The 22,722-nt window shown below is 39.2% G+C and overlaps 1 protein-coding gene across 2 annotated transcripts in view; it reads right to left on the bottom strand.

Moving 5' to 3' along the window:
- MED27 (mediator complex subunit 27) overlaps positions 1–22,722 on the bottom strand; it is an 83,986-nt gene that overhangs the window by 43,835 nt on the left and 17,429 nt on the right. For both annotated transcript variants that reach the window (XM_062505381.1, XM_062505380.1), the window contains exon 3: positions 7,353–7,483. In XM_062505381.1, coding sequence (XP_062361365.1) covers positions 7,353–7,483 — 131 coding nt within the window. The remainder of the gene's footprint in view (positions 1–7,352; positions 7,484–22,722) is intronic.

Below are 22,722 nucleotides of genomic sequence, written 5' to 3'. Positions count from 1 at the left end.
GGATCCCTGGAAGTGTCCAAGGCCAGGCTGGACAGGGCTAGGAACAACCTGGGACAGTGGAAGGTGTCCCTGCTCATGGCAGGGGTAGAAATGGGATGAGCTTTAAGGTCCCTTCCAACTCAAACCATTCTGTGATTCTTTAATGCATATTTCAGTAATTTACTATAGATAAAGCAACATCCAAGATCCTTTTGTATTGTATGGATGCAAATTATTCTCCTGTTAATGAATATCATAAGAAACATTTAGTTTGAGTCAAAGTATTTCCTTTGGACAATCTGTGTTGATCAATGCCTGCTGGTTTTTTGTAATTACTTTGTAAGAAAATATGCAGTTGTATAGTACTTAGTGGAATTAAATTAAATTCAGCATATAACTACAGCCAAAAAAAAAATTCATTGATTTGGCATAACAAAACAAAGAATATTACTGCAGAAACCCCTGCTGTCAAATATATCAACATATTAGAAGATTAAATCAGGATTAAAATGTCTAAAAGAATTGTGTTTCTAAAGAGGCACAGAGCAGCACAGCTCATGTTCTGTATCTTTGGTATCTACACAGGTTACAAAACATCTGTAAAGTCCCAAAGTTAACATGACACAACCCAAGTGAACAGCACTGAAAACAGAGACATCAAACGATTTAAAACCACTTATTTTAAAATTAACCTGTTACACTGAAATAAAATTGAAATTGGATTACCCCCTCCTTTCTTTTTTGGAGCAGAGTTTGGAAAGGTACCTTTGGCTACAAGTAGTGAGAGGACCATTGTTAAATCCCTGGTATGTTATTTGATTTGATCTCACTGGAGCTGCCTAATAAAGCCTTTGATGAATCAAAACTGTACTGTGGAGCTTTATCTTTCCAGCTACATTATCCTGAGTGCTCAACAGTAAATATCACAAAACTGAGACAGATTGCCATCACATTTAATAGCAGACTGTTTCCCCCCTCCACCACATTTAAACAAAACACACCCAAAGCAGCAGGACAAAGCAACAGCCAGTCACAGAGCTCTGGAACATTTGTCCCTGCTGCTGACATGGGCAACAAAAAATATCTGTCTTTAAAAGCTTAGAATTGTCTTTCATCCAAATGACAAGGACTGGGTAACTCACTTGTCACATCTGAAATCCAGAAAGGAACACTCACCCAAGGGCTGTTGCCTTGGAAAACTCAGTTCAAGACAGGTTAATGATGTGTCATCACTTTGGAACTGTCCCTCACCATTTGTTACACAGATGGCTTCAGTCAAGGGAGATGCTTCCCCAGCTTTGGGATCCCAGTGTCCTGGCTCCACAACCCCTGAACACACTGAAATCAGTGTGGCAGTCAGGGTTAAATGGCAACACACTGCAACTCCCACTAAAATAGCTTCACTAAAGAGCTCTGCAACAGGAGTTCAACAATTTACCAAAAATAAAAAGAAAACAGCACAATGATGTGATCCAAACTGTGCACAAGACATCAAACACTAAAATTAATGTTTGACTGGCACGGTACATGGCTGCAAAGTAATTAATCTTATTCTTGTAAATATCATTGTCTTACAATATAAAGAACTGATTTTTAATCTCTTTTTCTTTCATATAAAAGGGGATTAATTTGTGGAGCAAAAGGGTCACATGTTTCAGCAACATGTTCTCTTAAGTTCCTGTTGCACTGTCTTGCAAAAATCAAGCTAAAGAATTCCGTGAGAAACTTAAACATGATCAGGGATACGAAATGAGCTCCCAGTCTTGAAAGTTATTGGAAACTGATCTCTTCCTTATTAATACAATTCCCCATCATGTAGGAAAAGATATCTCCATGTTCCAGAATGCAAACAGAGTTTTAATCTTTAATTATATTCTCAACCTCAGCTCTTCTGGAGAGAAGTACAGGTGTGGGCCCGAGGATTATTGCTTTATTACATTATCATCTCCATGGTATTTAATGAATATTGATACTTAATGCAGCTTTGCCAGTACAGGCAAAGAAGAATCTCAGAACTGCACAAAGAACTTCTGATGACTTTTCTCAAAACAGAAAATACAGCCCCACACTTCACTCTTCTACTCTTTGATACTCTAAGAGGAGGCCCAAAGCTTGGAGTCCAGCTCCCATTAATGAATTCTTGCAATAAAAGAACTGGCTGTTAAAAAACCCCACTCCTACACCTTGTGCCACACTGAACTGAATCAGATTCATCATGAAATTTGGGTTGGAAAGGACTAACACAGCATAATTTAAACAAGTTATCTTAAAAATTACTAAACTTATGAACATTTATTGGCTTAAGCATGTTTTGCCATTACCTTTAGAAAAACCTGTCTCTTGCTTACATACTGAAAATCCCTGAACTTAGGAAGCAATTAGATGCTGTTTATAAAACAAAATGCTGGAAAAACACTTTCCTCCAAAAATCTCTTGGCAAAGGGCTCAGGATTTTTCCTTAATGCAGAAATGATAAATTATACAAGTTAAGTTCCAGAGAATTTATTCTGGCACTTCTGATGACTGGGTGTATAGTTTTTATACACACACACACATATATATGTGTGTATATATATATATACACACACACACACACATATATATGTGTGTATATAGATATAAAACTGTTAAAAACAGCAACTTTTTTATTTAATACTAAATCCTTCCTTAAAAGTCAATTTGAGAAAGCTCCTGAAGGAAGTTCCTGACCAAAGCAAACAGAATCTGACAGTACTAATTATATGACAGAACCATTAAACAGATAAGACATTAATGGTTGACAGAATGGTACTTTGACTACGCTGGTATTGAATCAAACTCCAATAAACAGAGAGTTTGGGATATCTGTACAGTTCTGTTCCAAATCCAGATGAACAAATTAACTTTTTATGGAGTCCACTTGCTATGGAGCATCTTTACCTAATGCAGTTCCAAATGATGCAGAAGGCATAGACTTCTTTTGAATACATCCTTCTTCTCTAGAAGAGCCATGCAGATGAATTCTGAGGTGTAGAGAGCAGATCAGAGACCTCCTCCATCTCACCCAGAAGGATGAGCAAAAACAAAGTGGCCATCCAGAGTTTCTATATCCTCAAGTCCTTGTTATCTCCTAAAAGAAAAGTTATCTCCACAGATTTTTTTTTTTTGCTCATTCATCTAGAACAGTATCATGGGCAGCACTGTCTTTTCCTTTATTAAAAAAGAAAAAAAAACCAAAAAAAACCAAACAAGCCAAAGAAAAGTAATTTTGCTGGTGTGCTCCTAGCAACAGAGTACAAATTTACAGAGATTTTCACTCAATCTATTACAGTATTTTCACTATCAAGTTAGGGCATACAACAGACCACAAGAGATTTATAAGACAACTTGAAGAGCCTTAAAACAAAGAAACTGGACTCTCTTTTACTCAAACCTCTCTGTTCACTGAGCCTGAAGTTGTCATACAAGAACAAAACTTCCACTTGTTTATTGTTTATAGTGTGCTTATTTCTCCAAAACCACAAAGTGACAACAAATGACCCTAAAAGGCACCATAAAGGGCAAGAGTCTCAGTACCTTCTGTGGTGATCAAGTTCTTGTACTGGCAATTTTCTTCCAGAGAAGACAGACGATTAATCTGGGAGCACTGAGAAAGCCCCACACAACAGAGCTATCAAAATCACTGGGTTTCCAACTGAGACTCCTAAAAATTCCCATTAAAACTGACTGACTCTTGTGTGCCACTGAACTCCACTGCAAGGATGCAGACAGCATCCTGGGCTTCCTCTTTTCTTCCTTCTCCAGCTCACAGTGGCTCACTGCTGTTGTTTTCCAGCTGGACAGTGACACACCAGATTCCCTGGGACCCGAGCAGGATGGTCCAGCAGCAGGAATTACTCTGTGGACTCCCTGCTCTCAGCTCTCCCCCAGAGAATTCTGCTCCCTCAGGGTCTCAGAGACAATTTCATAACTGCAAACTTGCTTTCGACACGTGGTGCCAAGAGCAGTAACACAAGATTAATTAACTGCGCCAATTAATACAATTCAAGAGGAAGAGAAAAGCTACGCCATCATTTTGTTGTCTTTATTTCTTGATTCCCAAGCAGAAGCAGCCCCCCCTGGTTTTCAGCAGGGCTGCACACAGACGCTTCCCCAGGCACTCAGAGGAGCTGACAGCTCTCAGCACTTCAGCAAACGCTGCCTTGAGATTCCTTAACAGAAGGAAGAACCCGCAGCCAGATGAGAGGCATGTGAGGGAACGCATCCATTAGCACGTACAGGGAGATGTCTTGTTAATAGAAGACAGAAGGAGGGACAAAGCAGGCAGAGAAAGCAGCCAGCAGTTAGTCATTTTCTCACACAGATAATTTGGCTGGGAATGAGACACACATCAATCCAGTCTTCCTTTCTGCACTTTCAGAGCCAGGGAAAACCAATACTGAAAAGCAAAACTGAATGCCAAAAGGGCTCTCGTCAAAAATGCTCAGCACCCTTAGAAGTCCTCAAATAACAAACATGGAGAAAATGCAGATTTTCCTCAGACCGGTTGCATAGGGCACAGAACTTTCATGCTCACAACCATCTTTTGGACTCAAAATTGCTGCTCTATTTCAGATATTTACTAGTGAAGAACTAGAGGCTGTCACCTCTAAACCAGAGCATATCAGAAGACAGCCTTAGGCTGGAGAGGAAAAGGGGTGAGGAGCCAGCAAGAATCACTTTTGCCATCAGCAAAACCCCTTCTCCAGCTCCTTCTGTGAGCATAAAATAGGAAGAGATGGCTGAGCCTCCAAGACAGGCTTGGGTTTGCTTTTTTTGATTGGTTTCTTTAAAAAAAAGGCATTTGGGAGAAGAAAGAAGAAAAGCAGAGCAGGGATAGTGAATGAAGGCTCAAGTGAACAGTGAATTGAATAAAACTTGATTTTTCTGTTGTATCATCCCCTTTAAGAGGAGAAACACCATTTGGGAACGTTCAGCTTGTGGAATACAACCCAAGTCTCAACCCAGCAGCATAGATCAAACACCTGGATGAAAAAGAAAATTGCTCAGCTTGCACCACTGCCATCAAGAACACAAAGTGCAATAGCAAAAGTTACTCATGCAGTTTCTTCAAGGAACAGGACCATAAATAAACAGATAGTAACCTGCCCTCTAATACTACCTTTAACTCAAATATAGGCATGTTTACTAGCAAACTAGCCACGTGCAAAATCTGCATAAGAATAAATTAGTTTTAGGAGATTCTTTGCCCAAATCATCACCTCTTGATAATTCCTGAGCAAGTGTTTCCTGCATTCCTTTGCTGGCAGAAAGGATTTACTGCAGTGTTGGTATTTGCTCCAACCTGCTCTCCTGAAATGACATTTTGGCATACAGCTGGTTTCAACTACTTCTGTTTAAGAAAAGATCTAGATAATATACAACATTTAATAAACACTTGACTCATTGTTACTCAGCCCAATGACTTGTCATTGAACTTAATTTTAATAGCATACATCAAAGCAAAAATAGGCCAGAAGAAATAGTTATCCCTTTCTTGATGAATTAATAAAGCTAAAAGACCCCAAATCCTTGAATTGCCATGGGAATATTAGGATGCAGGATGCCATGGGAATATTAGGATGCAGGATGCCCCTTCAAGAAGATCTGTAGTTTTGCATCTGGATGTTTTCTTCTTTTGCATTTTATAAAGAATGAAGGGGAAAAAAAAACAAAACACTGCATGATTCATCACTATTTGCATGAAACTACAGCAAAATCAAGATATTAAAATCCATTTGTCACACCTTTTTTTTTTTTAATACTTTTCATAAGCCTATTTCATAAGTCTTTTCATAATCTTCTTCTGTCCTGTGTTGGAAACAAGATATTGAGCCCAACAGGTATTTGATTTCCCTTAATATCACTATTATTCTCTTAAGATGCACCAAGATAGCAAACAAGAACAAATATGGAAAGGTCAAAGAGAAGCCAGAGAGGAGGAAACCAGTGACAGATAAAGGGCCAGCTCAGCAGAAACACATTTTCCCTGTGAATAATGCTGGAAGTGGTAATAAGATACTGAAACATAATTCAACCACTGCCTAAAGTTTAGCCACCACACTAAAATTTCAGTCTATCTGCAGATCCTAAGTAAATGCACCACTGAAGGAAAATCATCTACAGATAAGACATATAATACTTTTAAATATGTGTATTATGTATCTCACATTAAGATTGATACAGCTGCAACTGTTAAGGAGAAGGTTTTTTCCTATGCAAAAGTAGAAGATAGCTCTTTATACGTATTTTTAGTAACTAGAGATGCCACAATTAAGAAATAAAACAAAAAAAAAACCACCAGAAGACTTTAAGACCTCTGAAAAAACTGTGTTAACTGATGTAACAGTACTCCTGGAGAAGGAAGTCCAGCTGAAGCTCCAGATACCTCAACAAAGAAGGAAAACTAAGCAGCCAGTTTGCCACAAGATACCCCTGTTCCATCACACATATCAGAGAAACAACATCTGGTTTTCAATCTACTGCTGGAGCCCCCTTCAAACCATTCTCCTTTGTCTGATCCACTGGTAAAACAACAGAGCATTTTATGGACTCTTGAATTACCAGCACTTTAAAGCTAATGTACAAGTGGAAAGCCCTACTGACTCTGATTTTTTTCACATTTCTTTTAAGAAAAAAACCTTCTAAACATTGACCTGTGAAATCAGGTAACAACAGGGACTTTTATTATTGCAACTACAAGGTTTTTGGTAGCACAGTGTTTATACATCAGTGACTCTTGTTTTGTGAAGAAAAACAGAGCAGTTTCCACAAACTACAAGGATGCTCAGCATAATGAACAATTGCTTAGCACTTAGTTTTCTACATAATAATCATTTTCTTACATGGAACTAAATATATTTTAGACAGTTTATTAATTTATAAGCTTCGTTGCGTACATATCTGTGTTTCAGGCATCACTACACACAGGCTGCTTAAAGTGTTGATACTCTGTGTCCTCAAACAGTTTCTAAGTGTCCTCATAATTGCTTGTCACCTGTAAAAGAGGTTTAGATCCGATGCAAAATTAACATATGGTGAACAGATGGACTCGGAACAGACGTTTGCAGAAGCAAGTACTCACACCAAAGACTTTTTGGCTTCACTCTTTTAGGACTTTCAGAAAAGTCCTACTTGAAGCTCCAAGTCATAACAATCAGGTGAACATCATTCCTCAATGACAAGCTCGTGTTGCAAAAAGATTTTTAATGACCTGCTGCAAAGAGAATGTGTACAAACGCAAGCATGAGGTTGCTTATGATGATGATTGAAAATTAAACCAAAAAACCAGTAAGTTAGTAAGAAATATTGCACCCCCCCAGCATGGAAACTCTTCCAAATATTGCATTACTTACTGAGGAGGCAGGACAAGAGTTGTTGGCTGGGCTTTTGGCCTGCGTTTTGCAGAGACTCCCATCTGGTTGGCCGAACGTTTCAGAGATTGCTGATTCAAAAGGCCAGATGCCAGCCCAGCATGGTACTGCAACTGGATAAGAAAAAAAAACATATATATATATATATATATATATGTGTATATATATTAAAACACACACCACTGCAGTACTCTGTGTCAGACCTCTGCTACTTGTGGCACCTCATTCAAATTACAACCAGTCAGGAAGTTAATGTGTGGTATTTCAGATATACTGCTTGGTGGAAGACAATAGGGACAAAAGCATATGGGTAAAGTCTGCTGTGAAATGGGTATGAGGAGCAAGTTTTGCATTAGGGCAAGTAAGATGATGAATCAAGGACTTCCTCTCAAGTTTAATTCTCTTGAAACTTGGGCTTGCTTTTAAACATTGAGACTGTTTCTCCTCTCTAGGGACTAAACATTCTCACTTTAGGAAGAAGATAAGAAGAAGACAGATGCAACCCTTTCACAATATAAACCAGCTTTTTAGAAATAACACTCATCTTTTTCTTCTTAAACATAAAACCACAAAACATTTGCAAAGGAGTTTCTACCACTGTAAAGAAAAATCTTGTTTTTTAAAATACCTGCTCGCACATCTCCATAGCACTGCAGAACAATTCACATTCAGTAGCTTTCTCCTCGAAACTTTTCCTTGCCAATAAAAGACAAATTTCTGAAGGACACAACATGAATTGGCAGGATTTTAAGTGCACTCCAACAGCTCTCAGATTTAAGAACAGCTACAGGACTCTGCCTGTCCTGCAACCACCTGCAAGTGCAACAAGTTCTCCTCTGAACACTTTCAATTACATTCTGAGTTCCCCATTTCTGAACTAGAAGGGGGAGGAAGATTCAATGTCAGACAAATGTGATTTCCTGCATTATTCCAGTACCTGGATCTATGTGTTCATTATACTGCCTAAAGACTTGTTCTGAAAAAGCTGAATCATTTCACATGTGAACACCTCTAACCCCATGGTCTGCACATAAAAAATGGGTTATGGTCAGGAGAGTACGATTTTAAAATGTTCAGAAAATAAAGTGGTCTTAGACCAAGCTGTTCTACAGGGGCTGAGTGAAAAGGAAGGAAGCAAAGCTTGGAATGATGTACTCAAAACCACCTGTGAACAGGAGGGAAGCAATGCCCTGAGCCAGTTTGACTCAGAGATCACTGCTCAGCACATCCAGAAGGATTTAAACAGCTCCTGGTTCCTCTGGCTGCTTTGCCACGTGAGCTCAGCCATGGCACAAGAAGACACATCACATTCCTAATGGGAACAGAGCTGTTCTCTGCCAGGGAAGGGGGAATTTTATTGCCCCAACCAATGGATTTTGCTCAAATGTGTTTTTCTCTGACAGTTTTCTGAAATAAAAAAAAAAAAAATCAATGAGAGCGATGGAGGGTCCATGTTTGAAAGGTGATGTTTCAGTGTCAGGGGCTTAGTTTTCAATCTTCACTGCCTGAATGTGCAGGGAGTGCAATATGCAGGGAATTAAAGGGAAAGACAGCTCTGGCAGAAGAGCCCATTGACTCCAGGAATTTGCTTTTCCTTTTCCTTCTTGCATCTTTTCATGCTGGTGACACCATTCACAGATGTTCCCTGTGCAGGTATTTCAGGTAAACAACATTATTTGGACACTTGCTCAGAGATGCAGGTAATCACCAGTACTAATCAGAGATGGATTTTAAAGGTAACCTCTTAAAAACATTCATAACCTCCCAGCCAGTGACATTTAGTGGCTCAGGCATTAAAAAAAAAAACAACCAAATAACTACAAAAGAATAAAAAAGAAATAGATTCTAGACTATAATTTTGTCCTTCAAGGCTGACTCCCAAGTGATAAAGTTATTTTTATTAATTATAAGTATTTCTTCATAATCTACCTTTGCTCTTAGGAATGCAGGTCCAACTGTCAAAACCTGTAAGGGCCATTAAATATTTACCAAACCATCTTTATAATGGGAGAAAAGGTCAAAGTTAATAAAGCTGACAGGCAGCTTCTGTCCAGCTTGATTTATACATTATTAAAGCATCACACACTGTACTGCACAGAGTGCTCACCTTTTTGGGGACAGGGGGTGTTCACTGAAGGGATCAGGAAATTGTTTCTTAAATCATTTTTCTGAGGAGCAGAAGCAAGACTGAAAATAGTGCCAAAGCAAGTATCAAAAGTATGGCCAGGACCATGGTCTGATGGATAATACAGGTGCCATTCTGTTCCCTTTTCCTCTTACAAAATAAACACCTTTATCTGCCAGCATCGACCATGAGAGAAAACCTCAGCTAAAACCACATCAATCCCCCCAAATTTTTGCTTACTAACAAGAGAATGCCATTTTCAAACTCATTCTCTCCACTTTAGGGAAAAGTGCTGAAATGCACTGTCAGAGGTTGTTGTGGGTGCTAAAAGGCTCATGCAGGGAGGCTGAGATGAGCTCAAGGGACACAAATCCTTTTTGGGGTTAATGAACACATAGAAACGACATGGAGCTCGAGGAGCCCTGAATCCAGGGAAATGCTGGTGGCTGGAAGAACACTGGGGAGAAGGTTGTGAGCACCTGCTACAGCTGGAGATGACAGGGGGTGACAGAGCCCTGGGCTGGAACAGCAGAGCTGCTGTGTTCCAGCACCTCTGAGGGACCTGAGACCCCGCAGGGGCCAAAAATCACAGAATTGCTGATGACCAAACCTGTCCTGCCCAGTGCATCCCCAACAACATTCCCAACAACCTCCCCTCTGCTTCAGCCACCTGTGCCCAGTTAAACCAGCAGAATGGTGAATACTCACTGAAATGAGCACTGCTGCAGCACTAGGTAATCCTGCAAATCATTCCCCTATCAGCTGCAAAGGAATTCCCCATCACTAATGTAAGCATCCACATTTTCCAGCTTTGGGGAATTCCACCTGGCTTGTGTGAGGCAGAGCTTTTCCTAATGAAATCTTTTTCTGCATAATATCAATAACATCAATTCATTTTCCCCAATACATGCAGCTGAAACAGAAAATCTATTTCAGAAAACCAAGAAATCAAAACCCGCAACAATAAAAATCAATTTACAATGTTTAGCAGCCAGGACATATCCCAGTGCAAACTTGCACAGGTTTATGATGAATCTCATGATAGCTGATATTTTTCTTAAAACTGCAGTTCCCAGTAGATGTGTGAATTCAACATTTTAAAATCATAAGTGACTCTTCTTAGGAATGTAGGAAAGGTACTGAAAATAACACTTCAATATATACAAAAGCTTTACATGAAGCTAAATAGAAACACAACTTGGATTACTTTTACATTATTTTTTTAAGGTTAATTATTTTTCTGCATTAATGGCCACATGGCTATATTTTCTACAATAAAATGCTATCACTAACATTTCACAATTTCAGTGTTCCTGAGTATATAAAAATTATATTCATATATTAACAGTTCTTAATCTTCCTCACTAAGTGAAAAGCATCAACAGAGAAAGCACAGGGCATCACTTTTCTCACAGCTGTAATTGTAAGGAGGAAAATTTCTTAATCTACATAAGATGTCTTTGGCTTTCACAGGAACTATTTAAACAAAGAAAGTGTATTACAGAATTACAGATGTGATTTAGCAGTGAAAGTATTAATATTTTTAAAGAAGTTAATCACATAGTATCTTTTCCTTACTCTATCCCAGTGACTCCTCTTATCAGAAATAAGGTAACACAGCTCCTAAAACAATGAAAACAACCAAAAAAGAGCCTCCCTATCCCCCAAAAAATCCTGTCTTGTGCAGATATCTTTAGTATTTGGACCAGACAGAAAACTTCTGCTACAGCCAGAACCCTGCAGAAAAGGCTCCTTTGTTCAGCTCAAAAGCACCAACCATATTGTGACAGGTTTCCATCTTAGCCTGTAGGGTTACTCTGCAGTTAATGTTATGAAACCACAAACACGGGCACAGCGCTCATTTAAAACTTTGAAAACTAAAGCTTCATCATTAGAATCAAGCTGGGTCTAGAGGTCCTTAGTTTACATAATTCATGGGATGGAGATTTTGCATGTGCTGACTGCTGCCCAAACAAGTGAGTACACTGCACTTACTGACAAGGCCATCCAAAGTTGCAAAAATCAGTTGAAAGAAGGTAAGAATCAGGGGAAAAAGAATAAAAAGCAATCATTTGGAGCATTAGCAACTGATCACATCAGCTCACAGTTGCACATTTACATTTTGCCATTAATTAAAGCTTTCTAAGCACCAACACTTTAAAAAGTGAAATTAGAAGAATTATTTTCTTTGCAATCACATTACCCTGTATCACGCTGTTACTTCTTCCATTTTTATGTAAATACTTAGTGATCATATATATAAACAGAAAAACATTTTCTCGGATCTAGGCAATGTAAAGTTTACTTCCATTCCTCCAAGGAATACCTCTTAGAGAGGTGGCTGACACACACTCACCCACTGTGGCATTTTCTGAATTCACTGTAACCCTGGTGATGCACATCTGCCTCCTTTAGGATGCACAGTGCTCTGCTCCTCATCATTAAACAACTTCTCCCTTGCAGATGAAAAGGGATTTGTCTATTATGATAAAACTCTACTTGTTCTTTTGAAAAGAGCAACGAGCAAGCAAGCAGGACACTCCCACAGTTTCATCTCTGCAGACTACAGTAGGCAAGAGAGAAATTATACTACCTTAATTGATATTTTTTAAGCTTTTTTCAGATAATGAGGCCTGTTTGGAAATTCTCTTTTTCTCCAAACAATGTTTGATCATTTTAGGACAGCTGAATTCTTGACTTGACCAAAAACAGCATCAATAAGCCAAAAGAAAAGTTTCCAATTTCTTTTCTCATTGGTTTTCCTCTTGTCGAGCTTTTCAGCTTCTCGGTTAGAGGCTTTTCAATTAATAGGAAAGCTAGACAGTATGTCTTTGCTCTATTTTACTATTTAATTAAGACACTTTATTCTATTTTTTAAAAGCATTTATGCCCCCTGAAAACGTTCCAGTTTACAAGAATATTTCAGCAAGAAACACCTATCCATGACAGGAACAAAGGCTGCTCCCAACCATTTCTTTTTTAACTCCCTGTGCAGAAGTTATTACACGTTTTGCCAAACACCCTCACCTGACTTAACTGTGACAATAATGAGCTCACCCTTCTCTTTACTGTCCTCTCTCATGCCTGGGCTGGGTCTTGCATTGCAGTGAGATGCCACAGCCTCATCCTGATCAATAATCTGGGATATGGAGCAGGCTGGGAACATCAGCCCTGCACAGGGCTTCTCTCTTAGGTCTCTCACCTCCCTCCCTCCCTCCCTCCCTGACCTTGGGAGTTCAAAACCAAAGGGAGACATTTTTATTTATCTATATATATAATGACACCATAGAAGGAAGTGCATTGATACATATCCCCATTTCTTTTAATGCCTTGTCTTTGCTACAGGTTTTATTCCATTATCTCTGAATTCCTACTTTTGCTGAGAGTGCTGTTTTAATTAGTGTCAGATTTCAGCCCTAAACTGTGCTCTTCCTATACTTTTCTTTCGAAAACACTGAAGTTCTGCTGATGAATGACTGCTGATGAATGTTCCCTCATTCCAATACTGCTTGCAAGCCTTTGGCTTTTAACCATGCAGAGATAGCAAATCTCATGGCACTTTCTTCAAGAAACTGGTCAAAACTTCAGCATCTGCATCCTTGCTGCCAATAAAATGACCTGCACTGTTCAAAGTCTCTGCAAAAGCCACTACCTCTCCTCCATGTTTTTAAAAAAAAGTTCTGCAATCCATTTAATAAAGTGACATATTCTTGCTTTTTGGATAATGCCAACACAAAGGGACACTACATAGCCACCAGGATGCATTTTAAAGGGATCTAGTGTTTGAAATGGATAAAGAAGCAGAGTAATCATAATCTGGGGTTACAAGCTACTTAATTTACTCTTTAGAAGAATAACTGTATTTTATGCTTAAAATGTTTATACCTCCAGGTATTCTGAAGGGTTTGGACACACACATTTACTGAAAGAGAACTAAATGAATTGGCATTTATTTCGTTGTATATGCAGCTATAACATAAACACGTAACAGAATTACAAAAAGCAAAGTAGAATTATGACATTGTGTTCTGCATCTAAATGACAAAATAAAACCAGGTGCAGTAACAAACAGCAGCATTTTCAAGTAACCCTGAGCTTGAAGGCAGCTGGTTGGTACAGAGGCTGTCCAGAATAGGTAAATGGTATTAGTGTCACTCCGTGGGGTGCATTCACAATTGTGTGTTCCTTTAATGGACTTCATTAAAGTCTAAAAACCCAAGAAGTGCACATGATCAATATCTGACAGAAAATCCTAATTCCTTTTTGACAGAAGCATTATCTTTGTATAGGACAAGTAATCTGTAGCAGATGAAAGTCATCATTAAACTTCAAGATAAGGACACAATTAGTGCCTTCCCCCAGAGCTCTGTGCTCCCTTAAACAGTCACCAGAACTCTGGAGTCACTGCTCTCCTGCTAAAATTAGTATTTTCTAAAGGCCTAGACTAAATCTTTGGTGTCAGGGCTCAGGTGGCAGCTGTGTCAGTATGAAGAATGACCTGCTGCCTCTGTGACTGGGTGCTCAGGTGCCTAGACAAGAAATGGGAAGATACTTTAAGCCTAAATGGCAGAATAAAGGGCTGCAATCAGATACAGAAACACTCCCCAAACTGTCCAGTACCATGCCATGATTTGCAGCTCTGAGGGTGGCCTTTGCTACAGCAAACGAAGCACTTCACAGACAAATCAAGAAATTAATACTCTTCAAGAAAATGTCTACATGGTGCAGCTTATGTAAATCCAGCCAGTACAGTGCACAATCAGACAAAGGGGAGACAGGCAGTCAAAGCAGAGATGAGGAAAACCCATTAGCGGGTAAGCAGTGGAACAGTAATAACAACAGTAATAACAACCCAGTATTTGTCCTTGTGTGATTTATTCCTTCCCTAACTCATTAAATTTAATTATTTTCACTTCTGTTAAATGCCATTCCTTAGCTTTGGTCACTTGCACAGTAATTAAAAGGCACTATGTCTCTAGACTTTAGGCAGATCCCCATATTGAGTGTCTGACAACAGCACAGCAGAGGGTTTTCCTGCCAGCACAGGGAAACCTGGCTTTCCTCAGTCTCCTGTGGCTTTCCTGAAGGGGAAATTGGAAGATCACAACTCCACAGACCATCCCAGGGCTCTGCTGAGCTGCACAAGACATCACCACTCCTGCTCGAGGTGAGCACGCGCTGTGCCAGCAGAAGGGTTGAAGGAATATTGTTTAAACTAAGCTGAAGTTGTCAAATTAGGAGCGAATTCTTCCTTAAATGGCTACTTTTGCTAATATTTTTCTTTACATCTAGCAGCCATCCTGAAGCAAGGCTGCAGGGGATGCTGATTTCCAGCCTGCCAGCAACAGGCAATTAATGCTTGAAGCTAAACACTTCTGGAACAGAATACATGAGGCCTATTTCTATATAACAACATTCCTACTACAGAATATTCATGATCAGATTAATTTATCCACCTTTTCTAGACACTATGAAGTAACCCACAGAAAATATTCATCCACAAATAAATCTTAAATTAAAGGTCACTGCTACCACTAGTTTGAGTAAGAGTTTTTAACTCTCATCCTTCCCTTGTAACACCAGGGACTTTTACAGAGACAAACCTTGGAATCACCACAGCTATCTGGAACTTCTGAAAAATCTGATTAAAAGATATTTCAAGTTAGACATCCAAACAATAAGCAGACCATTTATAAAAGTCTTACGCAAATTATTTCTTTAGACATCAAAGAGTTAAGTAATGAATGTTTCTGGGAATGCAAAAAGAATCTATCAGGTTTGATTGATAAAAGTGTAGCTTTTAACTAAGACTGAAAAAATGAAGACTGGCAACATTCTTTTCCAGAATAATATGCTTCCTCTGCTTTTTTTCAGCATAGTGCACATAAATCAAAGAAATGTTAAAAAGGCTCATACATCACAAGCTGGCATTTCCAAACTATTTACAAAATCTGTAATAGTCAAGAGGGTGGAAAACATAAAAGTGTGACCAGCAAAGTTCCTGAAAGAAAAAAGGGCAGTTCCACCATCCCAACAGGGTAAAGATTGGAAACTCCTGATTGTAGATTAGAAAACCATTAAACCAAGACAATGCTGACAATGCAGGGTTGCACAAAGCAAACAGGATGGTTTTATCAGCCAAATCTGGTGTCAACTAGACCAGAGCACTGAGTGCCATGTCCAGGGATGGTGACTTCACCTTCCTGACCAGCCCCTTCCAAAGCCTGAGCACCCTTGCTGTGAAGAAATCCTTCCTCACATCCAACCTGGGAAATGCTCCAAGGAGGTTTGAAGTACAGAAGCAGGGCTGACCTCACTGCAGACAGACAGCCCCAGAAACAGCAGAACTCCAGTGCTGAGCTGGCTATCCATCACATTTTCACATCCCCACACCTATTCACACAACAGATTTCAGCAGCTTAGGTTTTCCTCAATAACTTTTACAGATGAGAATCCCATCTCCTCTTCTGAAAGGAAAGAAGAGGATTATGGAAAGTTTATGTGTCCATCTGTTGGAGATGTTACACTCTGACTAGAGAGTGCAAAAAGCACAGAGATGTTTTACAACCAAATCCCAAATTTACTGTAGTCTGAACGAGTGGAAGAGCCATATGCTTTGCAAAAAACCACCTCTTTTGCTACACATTTTTTTTGCCACAGCACAAAGAGTAACAGTTTGAAAACTGCTGTAATTTTTATTTCTGGAAATAGATCACATATTCTTACTCTCATCTGCCACACTCGGGTGAGTTACTGATGGGAAACCAGAAAAACAAGGAAATACTACTCTGGGAAATGCAAACTAAAGATACTGTGCACTGCAAGGAGTTACCTGCAGCTATAGAAAAGGGGCATCTCTGAGAGATGATGATGGGATGATGCTCAACAGAAGGTTTGGTACAATGACACATGGAACACTTTTACAGTTTTCTCTGTTGAAGACTTGCAGTGGGAGCATTTGAGATGAAGCCAGGGGACCTCAGAAATATCTTCAGGAGTCAAACAAATGGAATACACTTCATCCTATTTTCATGGGAGCTTATAATGATATTATAATTAACACAATTACACCACAAGATTAATAGCCTTTAAAACGCTCCCAGTCATTCATTACAGGCCTAATTAAAACTCCCTTTTGGTGCTGAGCCAGCAAGAAATGTGAAACAACTTGCCAGCAACCATATAGAAGTATACAAGGTATTATCTTTACTGTGCTAGTGTTTCCATGGTCACAATTCAGTGAGAAGTTTGGGTTGTTTGGCTTTTTTTCTAATATCAAAAACAACAACAAGAAAAGGGACAAGATCCACTTTAAAGGCTCTAACACCTGCATCAGCATATCAACTCTCTACACCTAACCAGTTTATTTCTAGTTTTGCTGCAACAGTTAAGGGCTTCTACAATAGCAGATGCCTTTCCTCCCACACATCAATTAATTTGCAAATGTGCTCAGGTTGTAGAAATAATGAAGTGCTGAATGCTTCTCTATTGACAAGTTTTGCTGTCAGGAGGTGGATGCTGTAGGCGAGGTGCTAAAATCCTCTGCTTTTCTCTGCATGCCAAAGGAAAGCCACCACACGAATCTTGGACATGAAACTTGCTCCACAGCTAACAGGGCACATCAATTACTTTATTTACTCCTCTCTCCTTGCAAGCAAAAGGAAGATGTCCTCTCCAAAAGGTTTCTATTGTGTTTATTTAGGTATTTATAACACACCGTTTTACAGGGAGGTGGGAGATTTTGTGCTGACCCAAGAAACATTTTATGTCTGAGGAGAAAAGTAGTGCTTTTCATGTATTTTTAGGTATGCTAAAAAAGTTACATTAAAATTAAGGTTATAAATGAAGAATTTCGTAACTAGGAAATGCTTCATAATGCCTGTGCAATCTAAATCAGTCTGCCTGTGCTAAGGATTCTGACTTTCATTATGTGCTTCTTTCCAGACCTCAAATCACCACAGTCTGCAGGATCTCATGGAGGAAGAGGCAGTTACTCAGCACCATTTTCATGCACAGGATGTTATTTGCAGGATCTCGCACAATGCCCACACTTCTCCTCTCAGATGCCTTCTACCATATTTTCCTGCTTTATCCTGCTTCTTTACAAATACTGTTAAATTTACCTTCACAATTCTTATTCCACTCATGCTGGGTGTGGATCTGAAGAATCTCAGATTTTTAAGAATACTAAATGTTTTTACTACTTACTAGATTTGTAGAGTAGAGTTTCCATAGATAATGACTGCAGTCAGGTGCTGAGCAAGTCTTTGAAGCAGTGGGAGGAGGCTTTCAGCCAGGCCATGGCAAGGTTGGAATCTCTACCCCCACTTTTATCACTTGAAATTAAGGATCAGTCTGGAGCAGTTCACTGTAACTTTCTGTTTGGACCAGCCACTAATTGGAAATAAAGCACACCCTGCCAGATATTCTCTGAAACCAAGTTAAAAGCAAAGATACTGAACTTTAAATTCTAAGGAAGGCAAGTCCCAAACTACTCCTCTCCAACTCTTCCCATGCTTAATTTCCCCAGGTGTTTAAACCATCCACCTCAGCAGCAGTCCAAATTTGTTAAACTTTCATATTCAATTGCTAATTAGTTAGTTTGTTTGCTATAATGAAGAACCCTCTTACCCACTTTCCCCTCAGTAGATGTTGGTAAAAAGCAGGTGACCCATCCATTATCTTTTCTTTCATGAGTGGAATAAATTGACTTTTATTTGGTCATACAGGAGCACAGGAACCCAAATGCTTCTGACTCAGTTCTAATGTCTCTCAACTAGAAAACTCCACATTAATGAGCACTAGACAAATGGTAATTAGGTAGTTCTACAATTAAAATTATGCTTAAAACCATTTTTAAGTGTTAATACCTGAAAATTTTATTAGTAAAGGTACTAACAGGTAAGGAAATTTGCTGTTAAAAATAGATGATTTTCTGCTTTTTAAAATATGCAATTTTCAGGCTGACCTTGTACCTTTTAAAATTTTATAGCATCTTCAGTTCCAATTTGAGATTTTTCATATGGGGTAGGCAAACCTTCTAATGTTCTGTATTAAATGCAAGACACCTCCTTGGCATGATATGCAATATTAATAATATAACAGTACCAATTTCAGGAGCAGCACTGTAGAATCAACACATGCATACCTACATGAATCAAAATTTAACCATGTACATCATGGAAATCTTTAATGTATCACAAGAAAAAAGCAGTTCTAAGACAGCTCCAAGACAATTTGAGATTTCCTCTTTTGCCATACAAACACATGACCTTGTCATGCCTCACAAGGTAACACTGACGTAGCTGATGCAAGAAAACATATGTTTCTTTTTACTGGGCTCAAAATAGGAACAGAGGGGTAGGAGAATGATACTCAGGGCCAAAAACCAGGCTTCTGAAGACCAGACTTGCAGCTGTCACTGCATTGAGCAAAAAAGTCCCTGCCCACACAAGCCCTACAGGATTCCTAACACTGACTTCCACTACAGAACTGGGAAAATACTTTCTGGAAATTACAAACATTAGAGATTCATTACTTAGCTAGGAATCTGCACTGGTGTTATCACAGGGTTTTAAGACTTGGAGATTGAGCCATTTTTATGTTGCTGCGGGACACAGTTCAAGCCACAGGAAAAGAGAAATTATTATTTTTCATGGATTTCAAAGGAGACTGACATATATTTGATTTTCCATGCACTGGCTGTCTTGCAGGCACTCTTCAACAATCCAATTACCACTTAAATGTTGGCCATCTAGCCCACAGCCATTTCAGATCCTCATTTAAACCTGGACATACCTTATTTCTGTATCTTGATAATCACTATGAAAATCCTACCAGGCCAAAGCCCAGCAGTTTATCAGTACCTCAGTTCAAGGCACCAAGTAAACAGACATTCCTCTCACTGCTTCGTGGACTTCATTACTAATGAAGTAAAAATTGCAGACATCAATCTATTGCTTCAGATGGCCATCATCAGAAAAATAAACAGAAATGTGGCTGCTCACAGTGGCTCATCTGGCACATTCACTGGAAGGTAAATTAAAAGCACTAATGACAAACACTGGATTGGAACAGAAAATGCATCTACACAGCTTCATCCAACCAAGGCTGTTTCCTCTCTCAATCATAAGATAAACAAGTATCAGTGATTGTTTTAACTACTTCACCTATCTCTGCTGAAGGCCACACTGCCTACAAGACCCTACAGAAAAAATGAACACTACTGGCCTTGTTTTCTGAATGTTCCCCAATACTAATAAAAAAATGAAAAGGGGGAAATTAAAAAAAAAAATCATCACAATATTACTTAACATCTTTGAGGAACCAGTGAGGCTCTGAGGGAATTCTCCTTCCCTGCACTTACATCACCCAGTTCACAGCTGTTATCACACCCACCCCTGAACTGGGTAATTCCAAAAAGTCCAGCTGACTCTGGGAAACAGCACTGACCTCCCTACACACAGTTTGTGTTGTACCAAAATTTCAGCATCACCCTATTGTGCACTGGTATCAAATTCAACCTACTGACTGCTTCCCACAAAAACCTCTATGCATCCCCTATATATGGTCTGCCACCTTCCAAAGCTTGCCAGTCCTGAACAGCCACGCAGTACCTAATATTCTCACTTAATTATTATTTTTCCCACCTCAAAAAACAAAGGAACACCTTTCCAATGGTTCTAAGCTGGCCAGAAGCAAACTCCCTATGGAGCTGAGCATAGCACAGTGCCTATCACTGCAGTATTGTGGGTGCAGAACATTGGAGAATCACTGGAAGTGGGAATGTAAAAATAAATCATGCATATAAGAAAAAACAGAACCCAAACCTGCATCTTTTGGTCTTAAAGACAGAAAAGAAAATTACATGTAAAAAAACCTGACACAACTGTTACATTACAGTTACAGTTGGAATTTTATATTACAATTTTGAAGCAGACACGAGCTGATAAATTCAGCATTAAGTTTTCTGAAAGTATTCTCAACTCTTCAGCAGCATATGTACTTATACAACCAAAAAGGATCTTTCTGTATGAGCTCATAGCACCAGCAATATGACAAACTAGCATGCATTTAAGGAAACTGGGGCGGTGGGGGAGCGAGACACTACTTCTCACAAACGATTTTTTAACTTGCTTCCATCACTTCTCCAGCTACAAAATCTTTTTTAATGAGGACACTACCTACCTACCTCACAAAGTTTATTTCATCAAGCCAATAATTCAACAACATGAACAAATGACAATTCTCTCAACTATAGTTTCTGCCTGAGGCGTTCACAAAAACATAAAAGAGCAAGGAAAAGTTAAAAATGGTGCTGGAGAGCTGAAGCCTTGCTGGCGGCAAGCTGAACAAACAGGAACAATTGAAAGCTAAGGAGCAGTCAGTAATTTATACTACTGAGCCCAGTGCCTGGACAGTAAGGAAAACAGATGGCTCTGCAATATGGAGATGGCTCCATGAAAAGCAGTCAGCACAGGGATGCTGCAATAGCTCAGCAGCAATAGTTTTTGCCTGGCTGTAACAGCCACACCACACCAAATTCCATCATTTCAGAGGATAAAACAAAAGAAAAGTAAACAAGAGTAAAAGAAAACAGAAGTTCTTGTAACAGTTGGCCTATATTCCACGATAAAGCGTGGGCTCCTTCAGAGTTTTTCCAAGAGTCCTGCACAGACAGTTCTGTGCAGATAAATGAGCTCCATCCACCCGGCAGGAGCAGCGCTGCTCTTCCTGTCCCGGCCCCCTCCCAGGAATTCTGCATCACACCAAACGTCTCTGAACGTCAGCTATTTAGTTCCACTTTTAGCTCTGCTTTAAATAAAAGTGTGTGGAGTGCAAGCTGCATAATGAAGGCTCAAAACCATGGAGATGGCATAGACAGCACCGGGCAGCATTATCAAGCTGAGGGGGTTTTAGGGTTTGCTTTTCTTTCTGGCAGACTTATTTACATGGAACAAAACCAAAATTTGCCAAAGGAAGTTTCCAACTCCATGCTGGAGGAGACAAGAAGCTGGTTCCAAATGGAAATAGCCCTGTTTGAGCCTTGAGGAAATACCCAGAGGCAACTGGAACACGTTGGAGGAAACACATCAACAAACATCAATACAGAAAGAGGAGGCAAAGGAGTTCTTGACAAATGTGTAAGGACCTCAAACTAATTTTTTTTAAATATTGCATTTCAAGGCCATCGTGACTAAGCAATATACCAGTTATGCAAGGACTTAAAATAAGCTAAAAATCTAGCACAAAACTTTTCAGAAAGGCCAAAATATTATAAACTCTTTGACCATAAGAACCTCTTAAAATAAATATACACTCACTATGGAATCAGAGCACAGGTGAAAGCTTCAATTTAAAGCCAAGCATAAGATCCTTCTTCCTCTGCAAGTTTCCTGTGATAAATCAGGTTGTTTAAAGGGCAAGCTCTGTAGCTGGATTTAGCAGAGGAAATATCATCTTGCCTTGCACACCATGACAGGTGATGCTACTCAGCTACAGATTATGCTGACACATTCCTGTTTCACCTACAGGTTTGTTCTAATTTAAAAAAAAAATCCACTAAAAACGAGTGTTTTACTGTAGAATATGTCTATTACTTTTCTTAAATCAAAACTCACTGACACAGTTGCTGATGTTGGTAAAAGGCCTCTGCACACAGTTTTAAAAACAGTTTAGGATCCAGCATGAGCACACAATTGCCTGCACTTGGGGTAGGCTTGTAAAACTCAAAAGCACAAGTTCATCATCACTCTCAGGGAATAACCAAATGTTATTTCTCTTCAAAGTAATAATCAAATAGAAAATCAGAACAAGTTCTTTTTAAGGAAAATGCTTTCAGATATATTTTTTTTCCCCAGACATAAGCCTGAGACATTGTACAAGAATTAGAACAGAACCTTTGCGTACAGTCCCAGGATCCTCCTGCCAGGACTGCGGCCGCTGACATTGCTCTTCTCAAGAAAGCAAACATTAAGATTGATTAAACACCTTTGTTCAAGTACTCTTGATAATAAAGGGATTATTCTTCCCCTCTTCTAATGGGTATTTTATTCTGGCAACTGATGGATCATATATTAAACTGCTTCAATTCCAAGCAGCATCTGCTGTCACAATTACCAAACTGAAGAAAGAAGGGATATAAAGTCCTGTGATTTGAAGGAAAAACAAGAAGAGAAAAAGGCATAAAGTCTACATGACACTAACAATCCTCCTGACAGGTTTTTC

The sequence above is a fragment of the Cinclus cinclus genome, chromosome 19, assembly GCF_963662255.1.
Source record: "Cinclus cinclus chromosome 19, bCinCin1.1, whole genome shotgun sequence".
Classification (NCBI taxonomy): domain Eukaryota; kingdom Metazoa; phylum Chordata; class Aves; order Passeriformes; family Cinclidae; genus Cinclus; species Cinclus cinclus.
Note: the sequence above shows the minus strand (reverse complement) of the source record. Positions and strands in the feature narration are given on the sequence as shown.